Source organism: Grus americana, chromosome 2 (genome assembly GCF_028858705.1).
Source record: "Grus americana isolate bGruAme1 chromosome 2, bGruAme1.mat, whole genome shotgun sequence".
In the NCBI taxonomy this organism is placed as follows: Eukaryota; Metazoa; Chordata; class Aves; order Gruiformes; family Gruidae; genus Grus; species Grus americana.
Genome location: NC_072853.1, coordinates 66,105,356 through 66,133,118, shown reverse-complemented (window position 1 = coordinate 66,133,118; position 27,763 = coordinate 66,105,356). Strand labels below are relative to the sequence as shown.

At 39.8% G+C, this 27,763-nt stretch overlaps 1 protein-coding gene across 5 annotated transcripts in view; it reads right to left on the bottom strand.

Moving 5' to 3' along the window:
• The window catches only part of CARMIL1 (capping protein regulator and myosin 1 linker 1), a 194,565-nt gene that overhangs the window by 34,307 nt on the left and 132,495 nt on the right, over nt 1-27,763 (bottom strand). For all 5 annotated transcript variants that reach the window (XM_054815205.1, XM_054815207.1, XM_054815206.1 and 2 more), the window contains 7 exons: nt 24,024-24,117; nt 21,678-21,776; nt 19,099-19,227; nt 18,715-18,846; nt 13,706-13,881; nt 11,742-11,829; nt 8,670-8,819 (listed from right to left, as the gene is read on the bottom strand). In XM_054815205.1, the coding sequence (XP_054671180.1) occupies nt 8,670-8,819; nt 11,742-11,829; nt 13,706-13,881; nt 18,715-18,846; nt 19,099-19,227; nt 21,678-21,776; nt 24,024-24,117 (868 nt within the window). The remainder of the gene's footprint in view (nt 1-8,669; nt 8,820-11,741; nt 11,830-13,705; nt 13,882-18,714; nt 18,847-19,098; nt 19,228-21,677; nt 21,777-24,023; nt 24,118-27,763) is intronic.

Sequence of the window (27,763 nt, the reverse complement as noted above, 5' to 3'; positions counted from 1 at the left end):
CATCCAGGCAAAACCCACCAGTCATCTTCCCACCATCATTAGACCCTTTGGGGCCGATGATGCACCACTTGTACTGAAGCAGTGACATTCAAAGGAGAAATTCTACAGGGAGACTCACCACAGGGAATCGGATACAGTTTACCCTGGACAGGGAAGTGGACTAGTAGCCTCCCTGCTCAGAATTATGATGGAAATTTTACCCTTGAAAACCCAGGCATACTTGAAGTGCTGCTCTTTTCTCAGTGAAGTTTGTTTCAGACTTCTTTGCAGCACATACAGTAAGTCCTTCTACCCCTCAGACACTTTGAGATACACTTTGTGAACTTAAACATCAAAAAAACCCAACCAAAAACCTTCTGAATTTTAAGTCCTTTCAGGAACTACTATATCAAGATATCTCCTTATTAAAACCAGGCAACTAGCAAATATTCCAAGACGCTGTATGGGAAACGGAAGTACTTGAGTTGAGTATTTGAGGTTTTTTTCTAAAACAAACTGACAGAAAGGGTCAATCATAATTACCCAAGAGAGGGCGGCAAAACTCAAAGCCTGGTCTATGGAATGCTTTTAGTTTCAGATCAGTATTCCAATCCTGTCACTACTGACCTCAAAAATTCAAAGTAATTTGATCTTTACTCACATGAAGTAAGATCTTACTGCAGACATACACCCACCACTTTGCAATGAGGCTTTGGCTGACCTGAATAGCAGCAGAAGAAAGAATCTATTTACTTCTAAGTTCTCCTCTGGTTTGAGGGAGAGATGTTTTGAGAGGAAGCCTGATAAATTTATGAATAGGATTGTGTGATGCACAATTGTCAGTGATAGCAGGGATGAGATGTGATGACTCGGAAGCTGTCTTCTAGCCTTCCAGCACTATATACTCTTGGTTTTAGTGACTTATTTATTTAAAAGGTCCTACTCCAGTAGGACCTAGCTCACCCTAACCTCCTTGTCCTTGACAAAATATAGCAAAATCTAATGGTACTCTATAACTGCCTGCCCTAACACAGCTTTCCTCTCCCCTCTTCCTGTGAGCAACCATTCTTTATCCCTGCAATATGAGGTAACAATTTTGCAGAGCAAAAAATCACAAGCCTCCTGTTCTTCTGGGTGAAGTGAGAACCATGAAGCGCTCTTAGTGAGACAGACTCATGCATGTGCTATTCTCAGTGGGCTCTCCAGATTTCAGAGTAAACAAGACTCCCCCGTACAACACAGATAAGTAACTTGGGCCAAGTTAGTTATTTGAGATGCTGGAAGAATCAAAAAGCAGTAGAAAGGACCATGCAATCTATACGGAAAACTCCTCAACCACTTGAGAAGGTCAACTTGCCAGATATTAATTGAATCAAAAAGCATTATGGGTGCAGACAGATGTGTGCTACAGAAACAGCACTAGTAGAGGTTATTCTCATGCTGTTTGCTGTTGTTGATCTGCCAAAAGTCACGAAGTCTGAATTTTGGCAAGAACTCCTGCCATGGGAAAATAACGAGCAGGTTCTTATAAACAGAGGCTGTGGAAAGATGAATTCTCTATCTATTTATGTTGAACATCAACTGACTCCACAGCTCTGCTGGCAAAAGGGATCACCCAAGCACCCCTCAATCCAGTCCGTGCAAAGGGGCTTTGTCCTCATAACTTGTTAAAACTTTACCTGAAGTCTGTAAGTGAGCGTTTGGGTGATCCCTGCTGCTGCCTGTACGGGCGAGCGAACCCGGGTAGGGACAGTCACCTCTCTCACCAAGTGGTGGAGGGGTGTCCACCAGCAGGCTACAGCCTACAACAGCTACCTGGTGCCTGCTGAGATGACTCTGCCTGCAGGCTAGGCTTTCCAGTTCTTGCTAGCAGAGTGGCAAATGGCAGGACTGAGCAGCTGGGGCTGGCACTACCTACAGACTGCATAGCTACATGTTTAAGACCTTTCTATCTGCCACACACTAATTTCTTCGTAGTAAACTCCCTCTTAAAACCACTGCAGGGAAGTTATGCTCTCAAGCCCAGTGTTTCAGTGAGTGCTTCATTACTGAACTCTCCTTTCAATGTGGCTTTTTCACCACACGTGAAATAAAATGATGGAAGCTCAGTATTAGTAAGAACACTACTGCCACAAGGGACATAACTACATACCCTCCCCTCCGCCCTAACAGAAATTTGGGTCTACTAAGGCAAAACAAAGCATCACTACTATGAGAAGACAAGCTCCTGATACAGAAGTGCCACCATGCAAACAGAATACCCAGCAGCTGCATGTCACAATTCTCGTTTTAACCTAAGCAGGAAAAAGTTTCCAATTTTACACTACTTTTTTTCTCAACCAGCATGCAGTACTGTAACTGGGAGCAGTTTATCACATTCTTCATTTACTTCATATTGTGCCAATAATGTACCCTGGATTATGAGAAATAGCTTTGAACTCTGATTAAGAAATCTCAGTTGGTTTAAGAAAAAACATACTAAATATTAATTATCCATCACCTCCTTCCACTCAGAGATCAAGAAAAAGACATTGAAACCCAGGTTTCTTTTAAAGTGTTTCAGCTCATGAGACTGTAGTCTATACATGTAACAGGGATTGAATAAACATGGATAAGAACCTCTAAGGGCAGTGAGGATACTGCAAAACTATATATAAAGGAACTCAGGGAAAGATAGATAATAAATATTCACAATTAAAATTAATGTAATCATAATGCTAATGGTGAGGCTAAAACATAAACTCACAACTTGCAAAATAAACAAGATATTCATAGCTTCTGCAAAATTATCACACCAGCTCCCTTTGTCTATACTTTCTCAGCCACAGCAATGTTTTCATAAACCGTCCTAGTTCGGGGCGAGTCAGAAATATTACTGGACTCCCACTGAAGTAGATTTGCTCACATGCCTATGATGGAGCCTTTTCAGAAGCCAAGAATACTCTCGCATACCATAATGCCAATTCCTAGCTTCCCACAGAGTGCTGTATTTACGGCACATCAAAGGCCCATTTCTGCTAATGCATACAGAGAGAAACTCAAGTGTCACAATCAATTTAATCCGGCATTCATCCAGGCTGCTGCCTTTGCCCTCATCCCTGCCTGCTTGTTCCTGCCGCTCAGGATTTGTTTTGTGAACTCAACCAGAGGACTAGTCAGTCTGTAAACCAACCTGGGAAAGAAATCCCCCGTAAAAAGCTTCATTTTCAGCTGAATCAATTCCCACACCCAATTTGTAGTGAGGCTGTGTGAACAGCAGAGCAAGTGTGAGGGTGTGGGCAGGAAAGAGATAGCTGTGTACAGGGGAAATGGAAAGGCTCTTTTTCGGCAAGAACAATGATTTTTGCTGGATTAAGCCAGTCACAGAGCTAGAGCTTTATTTATAGAGCAGGAGAACATAACGAGTCCAACAGGAGCTGGGGCTTTATTGCAATAGGTGTTCAGTCCTTCATCCAAAAAGATGACTATCTATGTTCAAGACAATTCTGCTGCAGGTAAATAGACAGCAACAAGAATGAGATGTGGTACTACATACCAGAGAATTTCTACTTTAACTGTTCTTCCTAAAGTATCAGCACACATGTACATATGATTCTGTACCATGATTTTCTCCTTCCTCCAGTTATAGCAACTGGAGGGATTTCTGTTGCTGTAATTTCAATGTGTTTCGGCTGGGGGCAGGGTAGAGAGAGGAGTATTCAGGTGGTGCTTTGTGAGTTTTCTTTTTTAAAAAAAAAAAAAAATTGAATTCTGGTGTGAAATTTCTCCTTTTTCTCTGAAAACACTAAGATACATACACTCTTTGTCTTTCAGGACCCATGGGTTCATACGTCTTCATCTGGATACTGGACTAACGTGCTAAATCTTTGACAACGACTAGTTAATACATTCCCAGGAAAAAACACACACCATCACTTTGCAAGAGTCCTGCTACTTCTGCAAATTCTTTTTTGTACTGTACAGGTGAAATCTATTGTTCAATAAAACTAAAATTTAATATATTTCTCATGGAAATTTTTTCAAAATACCCCCAACTTTCCTCCATTAAAGTCATAGAATCATCTCTATGGTTAAAATTAGAAACAGATGAGAAATGGCTAAGATTCAATATTCGTCACAGAAAGTCCTATTTGCTACAAGTATTTTTGCAAACACATAATTTATCATCCAAGCATTTCAATCTTACACTGAAATGCTTTAAAGAAGATTTATAAGCAGACTTGTGTATTACAACCTACAATTCCTTTACGTGTTTCAAACAATTTTCTACCATACCTCTCCATAATGCAAAGAGCCTCTGCTTTGCTCTAAAAACAATACTGACTCTGGCTGTATGTTTGTTACTTACTATAGCAATAAAATTATATTGTTGAAATGGATATTTTAAAGATAAAGAGTACACGGATTTCTAGTAAAAAGCTGTTTCTCTCAAAAGTTTTCTTTAAATAGTAGGCTCAACTCTAGTGATCTCTTTTTAGTATTCTGGAAGCCAAACTAACATTCAGAAGCTCAAAAAAACCCCAGCAAAAAAAACCCCAAACAAAAAAGCAGCTTTAGAATGTAGCTGTTAAACACAATCTAACAAAGATGCTCCATTACCTTTTGGTGGGGAAGGGAGCACCATTTCATATCTCTTACTTCTGCAAACAACTAATAGCTATGAAAGAATAAAGTACAACTAGAAGCATTATGCACAATTAAATCAGTTAGTATCTACCTACACAATTACACATACCAAGATACATGATATTTGACCTCAGTAAAAAAGGGTACTTTATTTAAAGTTAGTTTTAAAATGCATGCATTAGTTTAAAACGTGTCACTTGTCAGGTATGCACAGAAAAATTTAGAGAAACCATACTATTTTATGAAGTTAATTCATGATGGAGTCTAAGCTCGGAAAAGCAGGCCGTGGTTTTTCCTTTAATCTGAGAACGGTAAGTAATTTTCTGCATAAAGATTTTTCTTTCCATCTTACTTGCACACAACTTTTATCTAATGACTTATTACCATCAGCGCAGCTCTAATTAAGCACAGACAACTAAGACATCTGTAGATTAGGGAAGCATCAATTTACTGTACTGCAGCTCAGGGAGATCAGAAACTCTTGTGGTCCATAATGTTCCAGCTATCACATCCTACACTGGACCACTCAATCATTCCCAGTGTTCTTCAGAAGTCATTTCACAGACTAGCAAACTCTGGTATGACTGACAAATCTTTCATGTTATGGGCTCTCTGGCCATCATTAAAGGCTGGATGAGAATCAAATCCTAAGCTGAAGCTAACAAGCTTTAACTACACAGTTCGGTATTTAATAAGTCCTAACTCCCACAATGAAAAAACACTAGAAATAACGTGTAAAAGTCTTTTTTCTCAGTGGGGCATTTCAAGGGCCCATTTGTGATATTTCATTCTGTCTTGTCTGTGGTGTTTACACATCTCAAGCTTCGAAGCGGATGGATGGCAAGTCTCTACCTTTGGTGCAGAAAGCGCCCCCCCCAGACAGAGCCACTCCGCACCCCGCTCGAGAATAGGTGGGCAGGCTGTGAAACACACCAGTGCAAAAGCCTGTTTGTGCGCTCTATCACCAGCACTACAGGTTTCAGACCCCTGTTCTGCCTGAGTTTTATAAAGAACCTTCACATCTTCCCATTTCAATCTAGTTATAAGAACAAACAGCTTATAAGCATTTTATTCCAAAAACATCTACCTCATCCACAGTCATTCACCTGGTTTCAGTGCTATATAATCTACCTGCAACCGTGAAGTCAAAACTGAACCTAGATCCATTTTTTTCCCCCAAGTTGTTCAAATACATCTACAAGGGAAGCTGGTGCATAACAACACGCTGTTGTATACATTGCCTCAGCCAGAATACTGATCCTTGACAGGTTTCTTGGAGAAAACAAGAACAAAGAGAAGAGGCTTGCTGAAGACAATGGGTTTGCAAAGTGAATCCAGTTTTGCAAATCGAAACCCCCCCCCAGCTACCCCTAAACGATGGTCCAAGCTCAGTACCTCTCCTATAAGCCTAAAATCTCTTCTTCCCCAGACATCTTGATAAATAGTTGGAGCAAATTGAAAGACATTTATGGAAAAGAAATGGCTTAGAATAGGAGAGTTTTCCCCGGCATCCCAGCGACATGATCAGCCTTATGCCACGTTTCACAGTCTTTTGGCAATAGGAGGGCTGGCTCCCAAACACGCACACCACCGAGTTGCAATTCAAGGTTTCAGAATCAAGGTTTGCGGAATACACAGCCAGGTGCATCACCTACTCATGCAGCTAAGATCCATTTTAGCATTACACATTGTACTGCTCAGGGATTTCCAATGGCCAAACAAAGCAGCGTTCTGGACTAATGCCCTTTTGGAAGTGGGATCTAAATAGCTATTTCTCATTTAAGATTAAAAATAATCAAAGGAAATTAGGTTCATAATTATAGTTCATAAAACCATATGCTTCTCTTTCTAGTAATATCTTTTAGCAATGTATCTGTTTCCTGCACTGGCCAGCTCACAAAGCATTCACTGCTGCCCCTTTCAGAAGGTTTTTTGTATTTCCATGCAAATATCCGTATGACAGTTAAAAGATGCTACAAATCATGTTAATTTTTTGAAGACAGTATCTGAAATCCGTATGATTTTCCTGTAGCTAAAATACATCAACTGGAAAGCACTATCTTTGAAGTTACTAACTCCACTCAGAAAATGTAAAAAAATCCATTCTTAAGATGCTTGTAGTTGCAAAAAGCTCAGTAAGAACACTAGCTCAAGTAAAAATCCCTGTATTACTCAGCATCTCGGGGCTATCTATTTATATATATATTTACAACAGCAACTAATATCACTTGCACCCAGGATGCAAAAAGCAGCTCTTAAAAACGGATTACAGTTTTTAATAAATGGGTTCTTTAGCACTAAGATTACTGCCTTGTGTTTATTTGAAACTTCATTCTTTTCAGAAATTAGGTATTGATGAGAATCTGGGTCACAAAGGTATTTGAATCTCTGTGTAGGATGAGGGTGAATGAAGAGAATGAAGAGAGATATAAACACTTATGAAAGTAAGTACCGTTAGCATCTAATGAATCTTTTAAACAGTGTAAGCATCATCACATTTCCATTATTTTAATATAACCAAAGTGAAAGATAACAGCACAGCGATATGATCCTTTCATATAACCATGGTGATATGAGATAAAGACAGGAGCTGTTTTTTAAATGTCCAGTATTATTATTTTTAACATGCTGCAAGAATAAATTTAAAGGGGGAAAGAGGGGGCCAGAATGACCACTTAGATTATTTTTTTATATATGAAGCCAGCATGCAGAAAGTAACTTGCAAGTAACAAGGTTCAGGTGCTATGTATTTTATTGGGATGTCTCTCTCCCAGAGGATTTAGGGCTCCAAATGATTACTGAATGCTGGCTACAGAAAGTGTCAAGAACTTGACAGTACCAGTGATGAGCCAGATGATGCAGTCAACACCCCCTGCCTCACAGGGTTTTGTCATGTTCAGACAAATATTGCATCAAATCAAATCTTGGTGAAGAAGGAGATTTGGAAAGGAGAAAGAACTATTTTAAGGTGGTATTTCCAATGAAGGTGTGCTTTCATTTTATAGATAAGCAAGACCAACAGATCTGCTGCTGCAGAAAGGAGCAACCCTGCTGTTCCTTCTCTCGTGCTGTACTTGTCTGACTCTGCAGTAAGTCTACTCAGGGAGCTGAATCAACAAAACTTCTACAAAAAGATGCAATCAATTTTTCTGCCATTTTAGCTTCCTGTGAAAGCACATGGCTAAGGAGCCAGGTAGCAGGCAGAAAAGAAAGCCCATCCCTTGTAGTGGTGACCACCCATCAGACTGACCACGCTGTAATAGAAAAGGGCTTCCTGAAGTTCTGTCCACAGTAGAGTTCCTCAGACTGTGAGTTGGGTGGAGGGGGACTTGAGATTGAAAATAGTTAGCAACCCATTTATTTGGAATCGTACAGATTTACATCCCCTAAAGGATCATGAGATGGCATGTAGCCATCTTTTATTATAAAAGTCACACATGGGATTTTATAAGGTATTGCAGTGATTTATGTTCAGCATTTTTACTGAATCTCACACTCCTAACTCAATTATTTTTTAAAAGCTTGTCCTGTAGGGTCACTTGCAGCCTAGTCTCAAGGCTTTAAGACTTCTTCCATACGTTCAAAAGCTGATTTTTAAAAAATCAGCTTCTGTTCATGGCCAATAATATAATTTCCAGGCAGAAGCATTTTTTGTTATGGCTCAGAGGAATTCACATCAAGTAGAAGGAAGACAAAAGCAGAAAGCAGCATGTTGTCAATGGATAGCACGGTCCAACTTATTACTGCAACTGAACCGCTGTGAAACTTTGGCCAGTGAAAGAGATGCTTATTCTATTAGCTTGATTGTAGCAATGTATGCAAGGGAAAGGCCCTTGAATAGGTAACAGGAAAAGGGACATGAAGAAAAGGGAAAAGCTTTTTGTTTGCTGAACAACAATATGCAACTCAGACAAAATGTTCACAAGCTAACTTTCCCCCCCTCCACAAGCCAATTCCTAACTTCAGTTTCCTGAGACCATGAAATCACCAAATGACATTTTAAAAAACATTTTTCTTCCAGTTATTTGTGTGTTTAACCAAAGGGGCTGAGGAACGTGTCTTACCATACAAGTGTCCAAATCCTCCAAACGTTCTATCTCTGTCAACTCCTCAACTGTGATGATAGAGCGTTTAGTTGGTTTTTCTTCTGCTAACTCAATTTCCAGTGATTCCTGCTGTGGAAGTGGTTTGCCGCGTCTGGTCAAATGGTCAGCCTGGAGACAAGGATAAAGACAGGAACAGATCAATCAAACTGTTGAAAAAAGGCAAATCAAACTAAAACAGAAAGCTTGCAGAATTTAAATGATCACAGATCCTATAAGACCAATTTCAAAAGCAAAGCTCAACTGTGTGTGTTAATCTTCACACAGGGTTTGTTTTGGTTTGTTTTTTTCTCTTTTTTTGGATGGAAGACTCCTTCCATCACAAATTCTAAGAAGGAAGGGAGAAAGTCTAACAGAAAAAAAGAAAAGGAAGAAGATCAAATAAAAAGCCACCCTGCTTTTAACTTATACTACTCTTACGGGGCTTCCTCAGTATTCGTCCCATGTTTATTATAAAGAAAATAAAGAGGTGGAAGAGAAGCTTTGTTATGGACTATTTTTTGAATTAAATAACACAAAGACATGTACAGTTTCAGTTAACATAATTTCAATAATTATTAGACGGCCAAAATGTTATCATCCCCTATTCAAAAACCAGGACGACTTTGTTAAAAACCTCAGTTGTTTCACTGAAGAAATAGGTAGCAATTACCATAAAAAGAAAAAAAAATCATTAGTGATAGATCCGTGGGATTTTTTAACGTATCAGAGAGAAAAAACTCTAACAATAATAAAATCCCTTATTAGCCCTGCATAGCAAAAACTGTTACTAAGAACACAGAGGATGTTACATAAACCATCCTGGATTGTACTCAAATGGAGTGGGTTCATGTTGTCAGGAAAATTATGAAATACTTTCTAGTTCTGTTGGTAACTAAAGACAATATTAAATAACATCTGTTAAGAGTGTTTGAAGATCAGCTGGCCCAAATCAGTTAGTCACAGAAGCTTTCAAAGAGGCAGCTAGGGAGAGCTGTTGTCCACTGCTTAACATTAGCAGGACTCTGGACAACCAGTGGATTGTAGTTTTGTTAACCATAAAAAAGGGTAAAGAGACGAGTAAATTGTAGCTCACTTAGTCTAGTATCTAATCAGGAAAAACAACTGGAGAGCTGTTAGATTTATCTTTAATCACACCAAAATGGCTAGAATAATAATCATCACATTAGGCAAATACAGGTCTTGTCAAACCAGGTTTATTTCTCAAATTTGCCTCAAACACTACTGTGTCAATGCAACATCCATAGACATTTGTAGGTGGCTGAATTAGTCGTACGTGACACCCCAATTTAAAGAGCTGGCATAAAACTGTAACAGTGCATTTAATCTTTGCTGTATTAAGAACTAGCTGCCAGCTCTCAGATTGCAGCTGTCAGTTGAAGATTAACACTGACAAATTAGACAGGAGTTGCTCCACCAGCATTTTTGACTTCCATCAGTGCTATACTATCTGAAATAATCTGCAGCTACCAGAAACAAGGGAGAGTTAAACAGTGAAAGGGACGTGTTACTAATGCAGGCCAAAATGGATCACAAAGTAAATCAACTCAAATCAAATGTACAGACAACCATGCCTTAGGCACTAAGAGCACTGGCAATTAGCTACGGACACAGTCCTGAAGAGCAGTGAGTGACAAGCATTCAGAAGCCATTACTGGGACGGAGATCTACCAAACCCAGTCCTGAAAATGAGCTACCACTGAAACTCTGATGAAAGGAAGGAATTTTTATCTCCTTCGTTATGCAAACACAAGGAGTAAAGAATATCAGGAGAAAAAACAATTTCACTCCTATATACGGTGTTGGTTAAAACATTGGAATAGTTTGTCTGGTTCTGGGGACCATAATTTTAAAAGAGGCTTTTAAAACAGCTGGAGAAAGTGCAGAGGACTGTTACTGAAGTGACTCAAAGGCTGGAGAAAATGACTGACTGTATAAGAGTCAGGGTATGTCCAAGTTGTGCAATATCCCTGGACAGAGCCAGCCCACTACTGATGCCAGCTGAGCCTGCTCCAGGACCAACTGGAGCTAATTAACGTGGCCACTCACACAGCAGGCTGATGCTGCTACATAGCTCCTGACGCCAGAGGTTCTATCTTTACACAATGCTGCTCTGTAGCATGAAGACACACCCTCAAATAAACCAATCTTTTAATTTATTTAAAAAAAAAAAAGAGGGAAAAAACAAAGAAAAGAGTGATTTGGTGATTTGTTTTCTGTGTATGTGGACTTTCATAGAGAGGAAAATGAAGAGAAATATATATGGTTCCCTTATCGTGTAGGGAAAAGCATTTGAATAAACCCATGACTGCAAGGTGAAATAAGAGAAATTTCAAATAAGAATGAAGAGCAATTTCAATCAGGAGCATGACCACCCAAATGGCTTCTTTAAAAAAACTAAACGTACTGGATTCTCCTTACAGAGACCCATTGCATTAGAAATCAAAATGTTTTCCTGTAGATACACAGTTGTTTTTTTCTTCAACTCTTGATGAAACAAGTACCTTTATAATAAAGAACTCTCTCTCCTGACAGTTCCACACCTTCAAATGACAAACTGCTTCCTTTCCTATGTTTCTATTCCTTTCTCTTCAAACTTGATACCTACATTCTGAAGTAGCCTCAAGATGAATTCATTCAGGGAACAAGGTCTTAACAGTCTCTCTCTAAAGAATGAAATTTTACCTCTCATCTCATGAGCAACCAACCCTTATCTCACCAGGACAACTACTGGCACTGTTCTTAACTAGTGACTCAATGTTGCATCCCGATGGTATTTTTAGTTTTAGGTCTGAAAATAGCGCAAAAGATAATATGACAAATATATAATGCAGCCTCTTCCGAGGTTGTATACTCCTTTAAGCAAAGAGGCAAGAGTCCCATGATCATATTTCACATGATGTCAGTGATGCCAATGAAAGTAAGACCAATTTCAAAATGCAGCTGTGCTAAGGAGAAACTGAACAAGTTATAAATGTAATGGCATTGTTAACGTACCCAGCATATTCAGTTATCGACCACGCAAATACTCACCAGTTTGTGATGGCAATGGGAAAGTGCATCCAGGATTTCATCCACAACTCGGTCAGACAGGAAAGAAGCCACTGTCAGCTTTACTTCACTGTGTGAGGATTAAAAACGAGACAATTTTAATTCACGCAAGAGAATTTTGTCTTTATTACACGTTCAACAGTGCAACGATTATCCAGAGTTGCTGTCACTTTATTTGAAAGAAAACATTAGAGGGTGTCAGGATACATGACTGCAGGTTTCAGAAATAAACTCATGAATCACACAATAAACACAAGAGCCTCTGTACCATATTTAACCTGCTTCTAAAATTTTTCTAACAGCTGAAATGAAAACATCTGGCTAAGAGAGCTGAATAGAAACCACATGTGAAATTCAGTAAGGAACACTTTGCCACTGAAGTTACAGAAACACAAATCTCAAATGAATGGGATTAGGACAGTGCTGCCTTTTTAACAGTACTGTAGGGAACAACTACAATCCACTCATTTCCTCAACTCCTTTTTGTGCTTGTCTGTCAGCTGAAGGGCAACAGTCCAATGTTACTTCTCCAGTCTTTGCCATCACAACTTTCCTTCCTCTTTTTGCTCTAGGTAACCACCTTCTGTCTCAGGAACTTCGTGTCAGCCATTCCCATTACACTGATGTACGTGGAACACCAACACACCATCTCTCCTGCCTTTATGGTTTCAAGGCCAACTGCTTCAACTGACACTTGCTAGCAAGTAACACGATTTTGTTTTAAGGTTTTATGTGGACTGAGTTGCACTGGATTAACAAAGCTATTTCTATCTGGGGCTACCACTACTGCTTCAGAAAGCCTGGGGAAAAAGGTAAGAAACTCCTTGAAAAGGTAACGCAATTCATAGGGAGGTAGAATGGTGGGCAAGCCACGGTGGGAAGAGAATCAGAGCGAAGGGATTTCCCTCAGTTACTTACATATTAATTTCAAATAATAGAAGGCAGGAAAGGTGACAGTGTGGCACCCTCATCCCACTGACAGTCACAGCTTCTACAGGTGGAAGGGGCATTATTGTTGTCTCAGGGTGAAGATTTGTTTGATAGGACTGAAGTGAAGAAAACTCACTCCCTGAACCATTTTGAACACTCTGAAGGCATAGCTAAAGCCTTTAACACCTTTTCCTGCCAATTTTGCTGCACTCTGCAAAACTAATTCCTACCTCTTACTGTTTTCTTCTTCTGCAAAGATATTAGCATCACAATGCAAAATGACATGCTTTTCCATCAAGCAGAGAGGATTCCTTAGCCAAATGATGGCAACTGCAAAGGTTTAAGTACAGGTCAACCACATTATACTGCATAAATATATTCTCTGGTATGTATTTAATATGAAAAAAAGATGCAGTAAAAGGTCAGTTAAAAGCCTCTTCCCCCCCCCCCTTTTTTTAAAAAAAAAAAAAGCGAACTAAGAGTTGTTTAGGGTAGCTGTCTCTGCTCCAGGTTTGTGGTTTGAATATCCAAGTTTCCATTTTTTGAGTATGTCTGTCTGCTGTGCACAACTCCCACACAAACAAAAAGGTTTAAAGTGATTGCTACAGCTACAGGACAAGACCAAATGCAGCAACAGACAAAGCACTGCTAACACTCAAAGCAAATAAGTGCAATTTCCTTCTATTACAGTAATTCAGTGTTACCTGAGAACATCAATAGGTTTAAAAAAATGTATCAGTCATGAAAATGTTATTTGTGTACCATAAACCAAAACTCTTACTAAATAAACCAGAAGCACATGCATTAATGATCAAGTTAACAACCCTGGAGATTCCAAATGTTTCAGTCTCCTGAATTAAGTTCACCAGACAATTTCCTGCCCTTTGAATGCCTTAATATAGTTTCTTGTGAGTCGCAAAAGCATTCCAAAAATCTACTACTACACAAACACACATACGTGCAAACCAAAATCCAAATTCTATAATCAATTTTGTTAGATTAGTCTTCTAAAGTACCTAATTTTATTGAGGATATCAATTCCAGATTGCTCCAAGAGGACATTTTTCACAAAAGTGCGTGGAATGGAAATCTTCTCGGTGCTAGCCTCAATCAGGTCTTCACGGATGCGAGCCTTCTTCATTACATTTGGGCAAAGGTTTTCCGCTGCATCCACCATAGACTCAAGGAGTGTCTGCGGCACAGTAAGCAAAAGCTAACATCAGGTATAGAGATTTTCATTAGCAGGAAGATCACAGCATTGTTCTGGTGCATAGTGCTATAACAGTTTAAGACTTGTAATTTTTACTATTTTTCTTCCTAATTTCCAATCCATTTTGCAATCCAGCTGCAACATAAAAGGCATTCTACAAATTAAAGCTAAGGTTCACACTGCAGTGTATGTGCAAGACCCATTTCCCCCAACTTTGAATCCTCTAAACAAGTGGGGAAAGCAGCAACTAGTAGATGATGTCAGATTTTTCAATATACACCATGTCACATGCAGCTTTTGAGCAGCTTTTCAAAATCCTAAGGAAGGTGGGAGGAAGGGAGGAACAGAATGGGACAGAGTCCAGTCTACTGAAATGGGCCAAGTCGTGTCCAGTAAGCTGAAGTTTGATAACCAAACAGAAAAAGGTACTTAATAAAAAGGAAACAAAATCATAGTTTCATTAAGGCTAGCTCTAACCTAGGTGCTTCAAATCTGTACAAAAATAATGAACTGCACCCCTTGAAAACTCTACGCATTTCCTTCTTCTTCTCAATCTCAATCCACAGGTAAGTGACCTCAGGCTGAACTCGATCTTATCAGAGCTTTTTTCTCGTTGCATAGCCCTACCATATCTGGCAATTTTCATATGTAGATACTGAGTAAGAAACAAAAATATGATTAATGCATAATAATTTTAATGATTCCAAACAGCATCTTTTAGCCTGTAGCTGTTAGCTGACTGATTTTTAAGTGTAGATTCACAAGGTCAACAGAGCAGCATGAAGCAGCCACAGCATACAGGGAAGTCTGATCTTTGTAACACGTGATTTACAGGTATAAGGAACAACTGCCATTATAGCTGACATGGAGCTTATTTCCGGGTTCCCAAGCTCTCTGCACTTTAAGGACTCCTCCTGCCCTCCCTCCTTCAATCCCCAAGTAGATTCTGGGGCTGTAACACTAACAAAGAGCCTTTCAAGCCCTTGTGGCCATATCCACGTGGAGGATGAAGAACTTCAGCAGTAGAGACAACTATGCCAGGTAAACTACTAATGAAAATTTCTGACACATCCATTTTTTTCCCATGTGTGTTGGGTTTGCGTGGCAAGGTTTTGGTAGCAGGGGGGCTACAGGGGTGGCTTCTGTGAGAAGCTGCTAGAAGCTCCCCCTGTGTCTGATAGAGCCAATGCCAGCTGGCTCTAAGACGGGCCCGCCGCTGGCCAAGGCCAAGCCAATCAGCGCCTCTGTGATAACATATTTAAGAAGAAGAAAAACAGAGAGAGCGCTTTTGCAGCCGGAGAGAGGAGTGAGAAGAAGTAAGAAACTCTGCAGACACCAAGGTCAGTGCAGAAGGAGGGGGAGGAGGAGCTCCAGGCACCAGAGCAGAGATCCCCCTGCAGCCCATGGTGAAGACCATGGTGAGGCAGGCTGTCCCCCTGCAGCCCATGGAGGAAGGATGAGGGGGTGTAGAGATTCCCCCTGCAGCCCGTGGAGGACCCCACGCCGGAGCAGGTGGAGGCACCTGAAGGAGGCTGCGGCCCGTGGGAAGCCCACGCTGGAGAAAGCTCCTGGCAGGACCGGTGGACCCGTGAAGAGGGGAGCCCACGCCAGGGCAGGTTTGCTGGCAGGACTTGTGACCCCGTGGGGGACCCACGCTGGAGCAGTCTGCTCCTGAAGGTCTGCACCCCGTGAGAGGGACTCCATGCTGGAGCAGGGGAACGATGAGAGGAGTCCTCCCCCTGAGGATGAAGAAGCGGCAGAAACACCGTGTGATGAACTGACCGTAACCCCCATTCCCCATCCTCCTGTGCCGCTGAGGGGGGGGAAGGTTGAAGCCGGGAGTGAAGTTGAGCCCAAGAAGATGGGAGGGGTGGGGGGAGGTGTTTTAAGAGTTGATTTTATTTCTCATTCCTCTACTCTGTTTGCCTAGTAATAAATCAGATGAATTCCCTCTCTAAGTTGGGTCTGTTTTGCTCGTGATGATAATTAGTGAGTGATCTCTCCCTGTCCTTATCTCGACCCACAAGCATTTCGTTATACCTTTTCTCCCCTGTTTAGTGAATGAGGGGAGTGAAAAAGCAGCTCTGGTGGGCACCTGGCCTCCAGCCAGGGTCAACCCACCACACCATGGCATTTATTCACTGGTACAACTGTGTAGTCTACCTTGAAAAATCACACTCAGCCTTGATGGATCACAATCATAAAAGTTATAAAGACTTGCTATGTTGAATTACAATTGCAGTCTAAGCATGGTCTTTCAAAAAGGATCATGTGAAGAAATGCTGCTTGAAGGTGTCAGTGGGAAGTAGGAGGAAAGACTAAAGACCTTACCTGATAATTTCAAAATTTAATTTTTACTCAAAATACTCAGAGAGCGTGCAATTTAAAAGTTAAATAGAGTTTGGAACTCTTCTTTAAGTGCACAATTGAACATAATTCCTTCAGTGGTGGATTTCAACTGTTGATTTCGCATGACTTACCACATCTACAGAAACCTTTCCTCACCTCCTCCTTCCATCCCAAAACCTTTCAGTGACAGAAACTCACAGCTACCAATATTGACTGTGGAAGGGCAAACATTTCAGTCACAAGGCCACGAGTGCCAGTCAACAGGCAGGCAGAAAGAAGAGAACAAAGTCCTGCCCACAATTAATGACTCTCAACATTCAGGAGAAAGATACAGTGAGTAAAAGGACTGGAGGATGATGGTGTCTAATGAAAAAATGGAACAGGTGATGGAGCCAACAAACCTTTGCATAGGGATGGAATTTAGGAGGAATAGTTCAAGCACCCCTGTCCTTACAAACCAATCTTCTCTTGCCTAAGCACCATTTATCTTACGATTTTCCCTTGGGCCTTTGCCAACTGAATAAAGCATCTCTGGGTTCTGTGTGTCCACAGTGACACCAGCAGGAGAGGAAAACTGCAAGGGCCTTGCTATAATTTCTCCTTTGGCTAACTCAAGTCACTCCAGGAAGTTGCTTTTCTTTATTCTAACTTCTTCCTTCCCCCTCTTCCCTTCTTTGAGGTTTAAAAAAAAAAAAAAAATCTCTATCTGCCTGAAGAGCATTGAATCTACCCAATTTCCAAACACTTCTTTCTAGAATCAGGCTCGGGTTGCTATGGAAGCTAAAAATCAAAACTCCACTTACAGTACACAGGATGTTTTTCCCCTCCAATTACAAAAAGAACTGTACTTATGTGAGCTCCCTTATCTATCTTCACAAATAATAAGGTGCATATGATGTTTTGAATTGACCTAAACAACTGGGGAAAAAAAATCCTAATCCATGTTCAACATTTTCTCCTCCACACAAAGTACAACACCATAGAACTTAAAGGAAGACCTTTCAACCTTGACTGTAAAATTAATAAAAATGAGTGTTACAATATACAAAGAGCATTATGACTTTATAGTTTCTTGTAAGGCACTTAACTTTAACGCCACACAAATCAAAAGTAAATGTAAAAGTTAGAATGGTTGAGCTAAAGTGCCTTTTGCTGTAAATGTGTAAAAGCATAAATGGAAGACTCATTAACTCAATCTTATGCCAGGAACTATAAATAACTTTCCAAATGCTGAATAAGCTTCCCCCCCTACCCCCCCCCCCCCCCCCCCCCCTCTATAAGACTCTCCAAAATGCACAGGACTGATTTAAGCACATGAGCCCTGCACTAAGGGCTGACCTGACTATTCCCATCCCAATAATAGCCTAGAAGCTCCACTGGGAACAATCTTGTGGATAAATCTCTTTCATGTCTGCAGAAATTAAAAAGGTGATAAAGAATCTTCACCTTATTTCATGTAATGGGGAAAGGGAGGAAGATACTAAAAATTCAGCACCATTTTCCTCCTTGTTAACTTTTTAATTTTGAAAAAGTAATTAGTAATGCAGTAATATTGTTGTTGTTCATTACATTCCCACTGACCAAAACATTTTGGTGTTGTTTCAACTGAAAGTTCAACCTTCACTTTCAGATTCTTTGATAAGTTTAAATATAGCAAAGCACAGGCAAGGTAGCTTAGACCTGAATCGCCTCAGAACCATATTCTTAAATTCATCAGCTTCCATACAGATTCCAACAGTTGCTAAAGTTTCCCCACCTTGACTTCTTCCTGGACTGATACCTTTGCACATGCTGTATGGATGACTATTCCTTGCTTATTATACAGTAAGATCTGACATAATTGAACTTAGAACTTTCTGAGCAAGAACTGGCTGAACACACAGGTGAGAATATTTACGGATCAATGACATCTATTTCAAGAACTGAGGTTTGACAGGAAACTTGTGAAAAGATTTCCTGTAAAGCTGCCTGCACTAATTCTTGGGGCACTCTCAATACATACAAGTTATCCAAACCAAACAGTTAAAGTGGAAACTCTGCACCAGGTTCAAAAGTGGTCACTGGGAAAAAAAAATCTGCAATGGAGTCTACGGAAAAGCAGCTTTCACTCCAGTGGGACACCTGAACTAGTGAGTACTTTACTCCAGGACATGAAACTTCTTAGGGTGCTTGAGAGATGCCTTTATTAAGGGCCTAAGGAGCAACTGATAAGTCTTCCACTTCTAGAAGATAAAATAAGATGATAATAAACAGTATATGCTCCTTCTGCCCACTGCATACCCTAAAGCAAATTTTTTCCATTCCAACTAGGCAAGTATCCAGATAATAAGGCACAAAGTTATGAGAAACTAATAATGAAAACATAGCTTACATACAAATATACTGAGAAGTAAAACACAAAAAAATGTGGCAACCAAATTTAGTTATTTCTGCATGTGAGAGATGGTAACACATCTATCCACAGACCTTAAGTTGCTCATCCACAACCCTTGTGACTTCTCCAGCCATGGATTCAAGTGTCTCTTGGATTGGACTGGAGAGTGAACCATTTGCTCCTGCCCAAGAAGCTCCACCAAGGTGATATAGATTTGGTAATAGCTGTAAGACAGAAAGAATATCTTCGGAAAGTAGGCTCATCACTACCTGTCTTCAAATCCAGACAAATAGGAGGAAAAATATCTCTACTAAATCGACGTCTTTATAAATTAGAATTGTCATTTTTAATACTACCCACATCTGAAGAAAACACTCTTTTGTGACACGCAGTTATTTTAATTCCCCAAAAAGAGAAAAGCTGCAAGCACACACTGAACTGCTCTCAGTATTACCAGTATGCTGGGAAAGGCTTACTGTTTTGGAGTTCTTAGCATCCCGCATAAGCCGTTCTGCAGATTTGACATCTTCCTGTACAGCATCCACACCACAGTTTCTTAAAGAGTTGAGATGATCTTGCACTTTTACACATATTCTGTCAATCATCTACTTGAACAAAAGAAATAGAAAAGATAAAACATCGGCATGTTGGTCAAACACAAACTGAATTCAGTCCAGGTAGCAAATCAACAGTAGTGTGATAAGATTTGTAGTGACAATATAACCATCTGGAAATGCATGAACAGAGCTTGGAGGTATATCAATGCTACTGAAGGAAAGCATTGTATCTCATAAAACCACATCTAAACATTGGAAAAATAAATAAAACTTTACCATTAAAAACAAATAAATGCTTTGGAGTATTTCTCCCACAGTTACCTCCAGGATAACTGCAAATAACCAAGTCATCCAGTTCAAGTGTTGTTCTGGTTTTTTGGAGCAAGTTTAACGCTGAAAATGTTGTCAAAATATCTAACACTTAGCTATGAAGGTTCCTGAATCGTTAAGAAGTTCAGACAGTAAAAGAAAGCTCTGTCACTATCCATTCAACAAAAAACAACAGAGATTTCTCCTGTGTAAGCAAAAAGCAATTACACAGGCTTCTAGGGTATTCTTTAAAAATATAAACATTCCTAGTTGCAAGGGAACTATAACTACCAAAGCAGAAGTTTCCATTAGACCTTTCACAGTGGGATAAATTGAACTTAATCTGTATGTGCAACACAATTCATTTAACATGCTGCAAATACAGGGCAGGTGGTACATCTGTATCTTTACAAGACATACCAATAAGATTGCCTGACATATAGTCAGTTTTGATTAAGATATTCAGGGCAGGGAGACAGAATAGTTACAAGTCTATCAGCCCACACAGCATTCACTAGAACTATCTGACATTTTGAAGCAACATCTGAGTGCACGTATCATTATCATGTAAAGTCTAGAGTTCTGGCATCTTGTATCATTATCAATGAGAACTGAAATAATTTCACAGCATGCTCCTTTTCTGTTCTGCATGACTCTTCCTCTTCAAAGGGTTTTTGTATAAGTACAAAAACCTAATTAATTATTAGACAGTGGAAAGTCTCGTTGGGACATCTGGACTAAAAAAAACCCAAAAAAATAAACACTCTGGGAATAATAATGCAATTCCACCATACTAACTAGAGACTCTTTTCCAGCTCTCTTTTAAAACTGTTTTTAAAATCCATAGACAATTTAATACAGAAATGAGTAATTTTACTCTACTTTCAAAATAACAATAAATTACATTTACTGAAACCTGGAGTGCGTGTGGTTGTTGGAGAAAAGCACAACTAAAACCACCGAGCTATAAAAAGATCTAAACTTAATTCATATGGAGGTTATTAACACAGGGAAAAAAGGTGGCATTGGAACGGACAAATTTCTAAAATAAAAAAAAGTGATGCTGTTCTTGCAGTTTTTAGTGCCAGTGCACCTCCATGTAACATTTTCTCTGTTGAGAGGTTAGAGTATAATTTCAGGTTCTGGTAATAAAACCCTGTCCTGTTAAATTTTAATAACACAGGTAGAAAAAGGCCACTTTGAATTAAGATTCACCAAAAAAAAATAAAATATGCAGAGAACAGAGAGAAATTTCATTGACTCAGCTGAAGAGCAAAACATATTCCTCTCCTGTCTGCTGGAGTTTTCCATTTGCATGGGAACACAACTGGTACAAACAAACATGAAAGTAAATTTAAAACAGAGGCTGTGACGGGTTTTATTCTGCTTATACCACCTTGAACAGCCCTGAGGAGTACTGGCAAGAAATGCACTAGAACAGAGAGAATGGTGAGCTACCACAGAAAATGCTTGTAGTCCTCTCAAGAGAAAGCAAAAAAAAAAAAAAACCAACCAACCAAAAACCAGAACCACATGTGGCATTTAGGAAACCTGGTAATGGTTGACAAAACAGAAAAACTTCCCAGCTTCAAGCAATATTTTGGGCTGTGTTAGACAGGAAGCGTTTTCAGCTGTCCAGACTATAAACAGCACAGAACACTTCCACCCTCCTTTGCTCCCTCCCTCCAAGTAAACCTTCCCACAATACCTGCAGCTCTGAAGGTGTAAGGTAGATGATGACTTGCTCTCTAAGGCTACTTGCTCTGGTGGTACCTAAGGGCATGTTTACATGGTTGCTCAGTGCTAGGCAGAGAGACTGGAACTGACTCAGACACCAGAAGTGGCACAGCCTGATGATGCTGCTTGTCACACCGATGAGAGTCTGCTGAAAAGTCAGACTCCTGAGCATGAATGAACTAAACTGTGCCTGCTTCCAACAGTAGTTCACTCAGAAATAGCTTGGGTCTTTCTCTACACAGTACTACTACTATACATAAGACCGCCCTCTCACAAAAGCTCTTATTTTTTTTCCTTCCAAAAATATTATCATTGATTATTATTACTTCTTGGAAAACAAAGTGTCACCCACAAGGCACATTCTGCTTTAAGCTACTGACAGAATGAGAGAGAACTCTGTCTCCAGGCAGATTTTAGACACCAAGAAGTACCAGTGAGGAACAAGTTCTCACCTGCTGAGTGGTACTAGTGACAATGCCTTGCTGCAGCCGGTATGCTTGCTCCTGTAGGTACTTCCTGGTCTCGTGATTACGAAGCAAGTAGTTTTCTATCTAAAAAACAAAGCCAGATTAGGAAACTGATTTGACTCTCTACACGGTAATTTGCTTTCCATTTTGCTGCTATGTCAGAAATGGGGTCTGACAGGAAAAACTGCCTACGTTTGTTACTTGCAAACCTTATTCTGTGTATCTCAATGCTTAATAATCACATTGGCCAATATTCATTCACTCACTGACTAGTGAAACATCATTAAACACTGTGCTTTTGCCAGTGTTTTCTGAATTAGTCTTCTATTTTGAACAATTTAGTAAGTTACACTGACAAAGGAGTAGATCCAGGTTTGAGAAATATTTAAAGGGACTCATGCATAAAGTGTTGTGTAGAGAGCACGATGACACAAGATAGTTGATTCATTTCTTTAGATTCATTCGGTCCGCTGCAAAGACGCAGATTTGAATAGCAGTATGGTCTGGAGAGAAGATAAAATAGCTAAAAGTACTTAACTGATACAGGAGCCCCAGTTCAAAAGTTACTTAAGGCTAAGCAGTACATTAGTGCTCTTCAAAGACAAGTGATTCCTACTCACAGCCACTGGACACAGCCAGTGTCACCAGCAGTAAACATCTACCATCAAGCCACTTTAATGGCACATAGAGTATCCCCCTGACCCGGCTCTATCAAACTTAGTCAGGCCAAAAAACCCTACTAATAAACTGTTTAAGGTTCATCGAAGGTGATGGATCTGGTATGAAAGGAAGAGAGGGGAAAAGGATGGGTGGGGTGGCCAGCAGGTTGCCAGGCAGAGACTAATAGGAATGGTCACGTCTAAACCTGCATGAGCAGCAAGAACTGGGACAGTCTGACCGTGCCCCACAGTAACGCAGGGTTTATCCAATTTGCCCACACTGTAAGAAGTGTGCTGCAGAGATACCGGAGCTCGGGAGGTTAGCTGCTATGTCCATCTGGTGCTGGACCAGGGCCAGGAGCACTCTCAAAGTACTCAAGCTGTGGTGTGCTGAAGCTTACGGACCCTCCTGAGACGTCGGCCAGTCAGTTCAGGCGTCCTTGCACCAGGCATGACAACTCAGTTCGTGCGGGCAGGCATTCCTACGTGCATGGAATTAGCTGTGTTCACAGCACTGCTACCAAGACTGTTACCTTTTTTTTATTTTTGGAGAGAACTTCCTCATGTTGTGTAAAGAAAGCCTGAACCACACATGTTAAAACAAACTCAGGGCCAAACAGTTTTAGCAACTTTGAAATGAATAAAACAAAATGCTCTTTGTACATAGTGCCTAATTAACACGTAGAATTTAAATCCCCATGGCAAGAAGCTTCACAATTTGTTTTCAGAGATATGAACATATCTACAATTATATTAAACAAGATGTAAGAAATATGCCCATCCCCCATAATTCAGATGTTTTAAAGCAGAATTTTGATCATTTTCATGCATCAAAGAAAAAGGCGCTAACTACTGGCCCTTTTTTTCTGTGAGAATTACTTTACTGAAAATTTCTTTACTAATAAGGATCATAGGCATTTGCTTTTCAATCACAGCTATCTCTAAGAACTATTTATAAGGTTTTTATGACCTTATCTTCACTGAAGGAAAACTACTCATTAAAGAGATGTGAACTGTATGCTTTCTGATTGAGGAGGTGGCTTATTTGGAGCTCATGAGATTTACCATATTAAAACTCAGCTGAGAGTTTTATAACTCATGCAAGGGGAATGGCTACAGATACTGTCAACACCTCTTCATCCAAAAGAACACGTTGGTGCAGTTGTTTATTTAGGGCAACACAGTGTGTGAATTTTATACGTACAACATAAAACACAGGCAGTAAATGTTTTTATCCTCCCCCAAATTAAAGAGCATTCTTTGTCTTGTACAGCGCTGACTGTACTTTTTATGCCCAACCAAAAAATGCGTACCAGTAATTCTATGCATGTGGAAATACACACAAGCACATACGTAGCAAACGTGCCGGTTTCTAACTCTCCCTTCCATAGTCATGCATACAGCGATACAAGGTCTAGCTAGCACTGATTTAGTTACGGCTTTTTGATAGTACACTATTGCGTTCCATCAGCCTTCATTTCAACCATTCTTTGGAATAAAAACCCTTATATGCTCTTGCAGCACTTGATTACTGCATGTATGTCCATCCAAATCAAACAATCAGTGAATCTAGCCTAGAATTCTTGCTCAGCCAAGCATGAAGGCACTTAAAATTATTACTTTATTTTTAGTGGTTTTATTTCTCTACAATGGCAGGTGGTATATGCAATACCTTTTGCAGTGCCTCTTCTGTTTTCTCAGGATTTGTTTTGAGTGCTTGGGAAGCATCATTCATCGGTATAGGCATGAATCTCAAAGTATAATTCCTAAAGAAAAATAAAATAAAAGATTTTTTTTTTATTAGTACCCTAATTACTGTATCTCTTTATGAAGAAAAAAAACAGAAGGGAGAAATAAGATGCATCTAGCTTGTCCACGGAAGGTACCAAGAACGTATTTTTCACATTTGTAAGTGGACTAACTGGAGGCATGCACACTCTTTGTGCTGCTAATTCTTCTTTGCCACTAGATAAAGGTGGAGATTTGGAAAAGCAAAAAATGCAGTTAAGTGGCCAGTGCCCAGGAGCTGTCACTTAAAGGCCTAGCTGTCGTCTGTACCTTTGTGCACAAGGTTGAATTACTATTTCCTATATCAAAACGTAAGAGGGAGTGTCAGTGCCTGCTGGCAATTTTATCAGATCTAAGTCTAAATGGAAATATTCAGTAACAGATAGATAGTGACTAAGAGACTGAGTTTTGAAAATTTACTATTTAATAACTTCTTGTGTTTACAACAATTTGAAGACACTTGCTGAATTTTTAATAAAAGCTGACAAAACAAGCATAGCATCTCCACATTGCTTCACGCAAACAATTGCTCCCTGCATTTTACTTATTTGTTTGCAAAATATTTCCGTAGCTTTGTCCATCTGCTGCAATATGAGAATAAAGATAGGGTTTTGGTTTTGAGTCAAAACTGTATTGAAACTCCAAGAACGTGACTTGGCTAACGTGACACAGTTAAACCTAAAATGCTACATGCAGTGGTATGTCCACACACCTTCACATTTGAATAAACGAAAACAAAAAGAGCAGGAAGTTCTTAAAACCTGGAAAGGAAATTCCTCTGCCTATTTTCAATTAGCCTTAATTTCCTGCAAACATCTCTTCCTCCTCCTTCAGCTGCCTGCAAACGTCCCACTAACCGTCTGTTCCTATTCCATCCAGAGCTTGATAAATATGGTTGGAACTCTCTATTTCTGAGCACTCTAAAGCTGATAATTTCAGTTGAGTCAACTCCACTGACTTCGATGGGCCCATCCCTCACTAACTGCACTAACTCCAACAGTGGACTCCTTAACTGCTGTAAACCTCCAAGGTTCTTTCACTTCCTATCCTGCCGTTTGCTCAGCCACATGAAACACCACTCCCTGAAGGGCAGCAGTCTTTTGAACTGCTAACCACACTTATTCCTCATTAATACTACCCAACATTTTACCTTACATGCTAATGGAAGACTTCTACGTTTCTTCCCCTATGTAAACATGCCAATGTATAGCTGTCAGTGGCAGTTATTCATGTGGAATCAGCAAGGTCCCTGTCCTTCTGCAGTTTCCAAGTGCCTACTGCATCATAGATGGAAAATCAAGTTTTCTTTCTGGTTGTCTTATCCTTCAAAAGTACTGTGCCTACTACACAGAGCCTGTTATGCATCCTCATGTAATACTAAACAGCAAATAACTGGCTGTCCACCAGCACAGGGACAATTTTTAAATGTCAAAGATACCAAGCTCAAAGACAGATACTAATTACAGAACTTGCTGATTGCCTGACTACTACCTGGCAGGTGGGGTATTTATTTAGTTAAAAAGAAACAAAGGTAGATTTCCAAGGATCTCTGCAGCTGTTTGACATTTAATACATCACATTCATTGAAATTATAATTGCCAGCTCTCATGCTAGTAATTATATGCTAAATTCAATTTAGTTAAATGCTTAGTGCACCCTCCCTCACACACACAGATGAAGCAGGGGGGAATAAAAGGCAAGGAGATATCCTGGACACTCAGTCACAGAAGCAGAACTTTAGAAGACCACTACCCTAAGGAAGGCTCTGTACTTGGTTTCCTTCCAGACAGACAGCATTGTATCGGAATGCTACCTTATTTTCATCTCAGAATTCACCAGCTCTTAGGGGCAAAAAACCCAAGAATTTAAACCTGCTCTTTAACTGTGATCATCAGAGCAACATTTATCTTCACACTTCATTTTTCTCTGTTTCCTTTGAAGTCTAAAATATTTCTCCGTTCTTCTTTTCATTAACACTCCACTTGTCTCTTGCAACAGAGAACATTTCTCTACCAACTCAATAATCCAGTAATTTTGTAACACATTAATACTCTTAACAAAATACCTATATTAAAAGGATGTTAAATTTCAGAGAGGCACTCAGACTGGAAAGGATCTCTCAAACCCCTCTGCCTCTTCCTTTACATACAGCATGTGTGACAACAGTCCTACATTTCATAACATTACTTCTCTTGTAGTAGCCTCTGCTCCATTCATGACACAGTGCTGCAGAGTGATGATTTTACTATTTTTCAAAAAAATGGGAATATGATCATGTTTTACAGGCTTGGGTATGTGAATGTCATGTCACTGCTAAGGGAAGGATTCCTAACTCCCTAACAAATCCCAGCATTTCCCAGCAGATTTTAGAACCTGAGCTATTTCTTCAGTCAGGTCATGCAGAATAAATATCTTTTTGAAATGAATAGGGGGCAAGACTGTACAGTTCTAGGACAGAGTGGGCTCTAGGCTGCAAAGCACACAAGCACATGCTTATTTTCATATTACAATTAGAGATACAAATGCATGTTTAATGGCCAGGCTGAACAGGACGCCCACTGTTCTCAAATGCTCTCCTGAACTGACACGTGTACTGGACTCTACAGAAGATCCTCTGGGCATTTCACATCAGCTGGCTGGGACACCCTTGGGGCAGCTCTGCCGCCAGCCGTGCTCCTGGAATTCCCTTGCAGGAATAGCATTTTCACACAACTTTAAGCAGATGAAGAAAAGCTGGGAGGAAGGGAAAAAACAACCTTCAGATTACTTCAGCCTGTTTTAAAATCTCTTACAATACCTCCCAATTGTCCTCACCCTCCCCCTCATACTACAAAAGCCTAGCTTTCTTCTTTTTTGCAGTTTAGTATATGACTAGTTTTCTTAAGAACAAAATCAAAACAACACACACAATGTACATACCCCCAAGCCCCTTCAGTATATTGCATTCCGTTTTGAGCAACAATTCTTTCCTACAGAATATTGATGGTTTCATGTATTTTTAGGAAACATATGGTGAAGGATGTTCTCAATATGTCTTTGAGATGGATTGTTTACAGGCTAATTGTTTTCAGCCAGTATTGACAGAACCTCTCTTGCAAGTTGAAACCGTTGTTGCTTGTGGCTTAGTTTGTGATATTATCAATGGTTTTAACAATTTTAAAATTTTAGGAGATATAAAATGACCTCAGCTTCCAAGCTAAATAAATGAGACATCACCTCAACAAAGTGCAATGTCACACAACCACCTGTAGCTTTTTTTTTTTTTTCCTGCTTAGATGATCTGCTTTTGCCTTAGGATTCCCCCCTCCTTTCTATTTACTTATCCAAGCACTTCAGAACAGAAAAGTTGATGCTAGCCATAAAATAAGCACGTTTTCTTTTCTACCAGACTTTCTCCTAAAAGTACATGCTATTGCTCTCTAAAAGAGAAATGTCTGCAAGCTGACAAATAACCTTTGCAAATTATTATTCACTACTATCAACGGAATCACTCCAAGATGATTTGCTTAATTATACATCACTTATATAATTTCACCCATCAGTGCAACTGAATTCATTTTGAAACCAAGTACATAAACTACAACAGTTCCAAAAAACAAGTAACTTTATAAGCTCTAGCCTCAT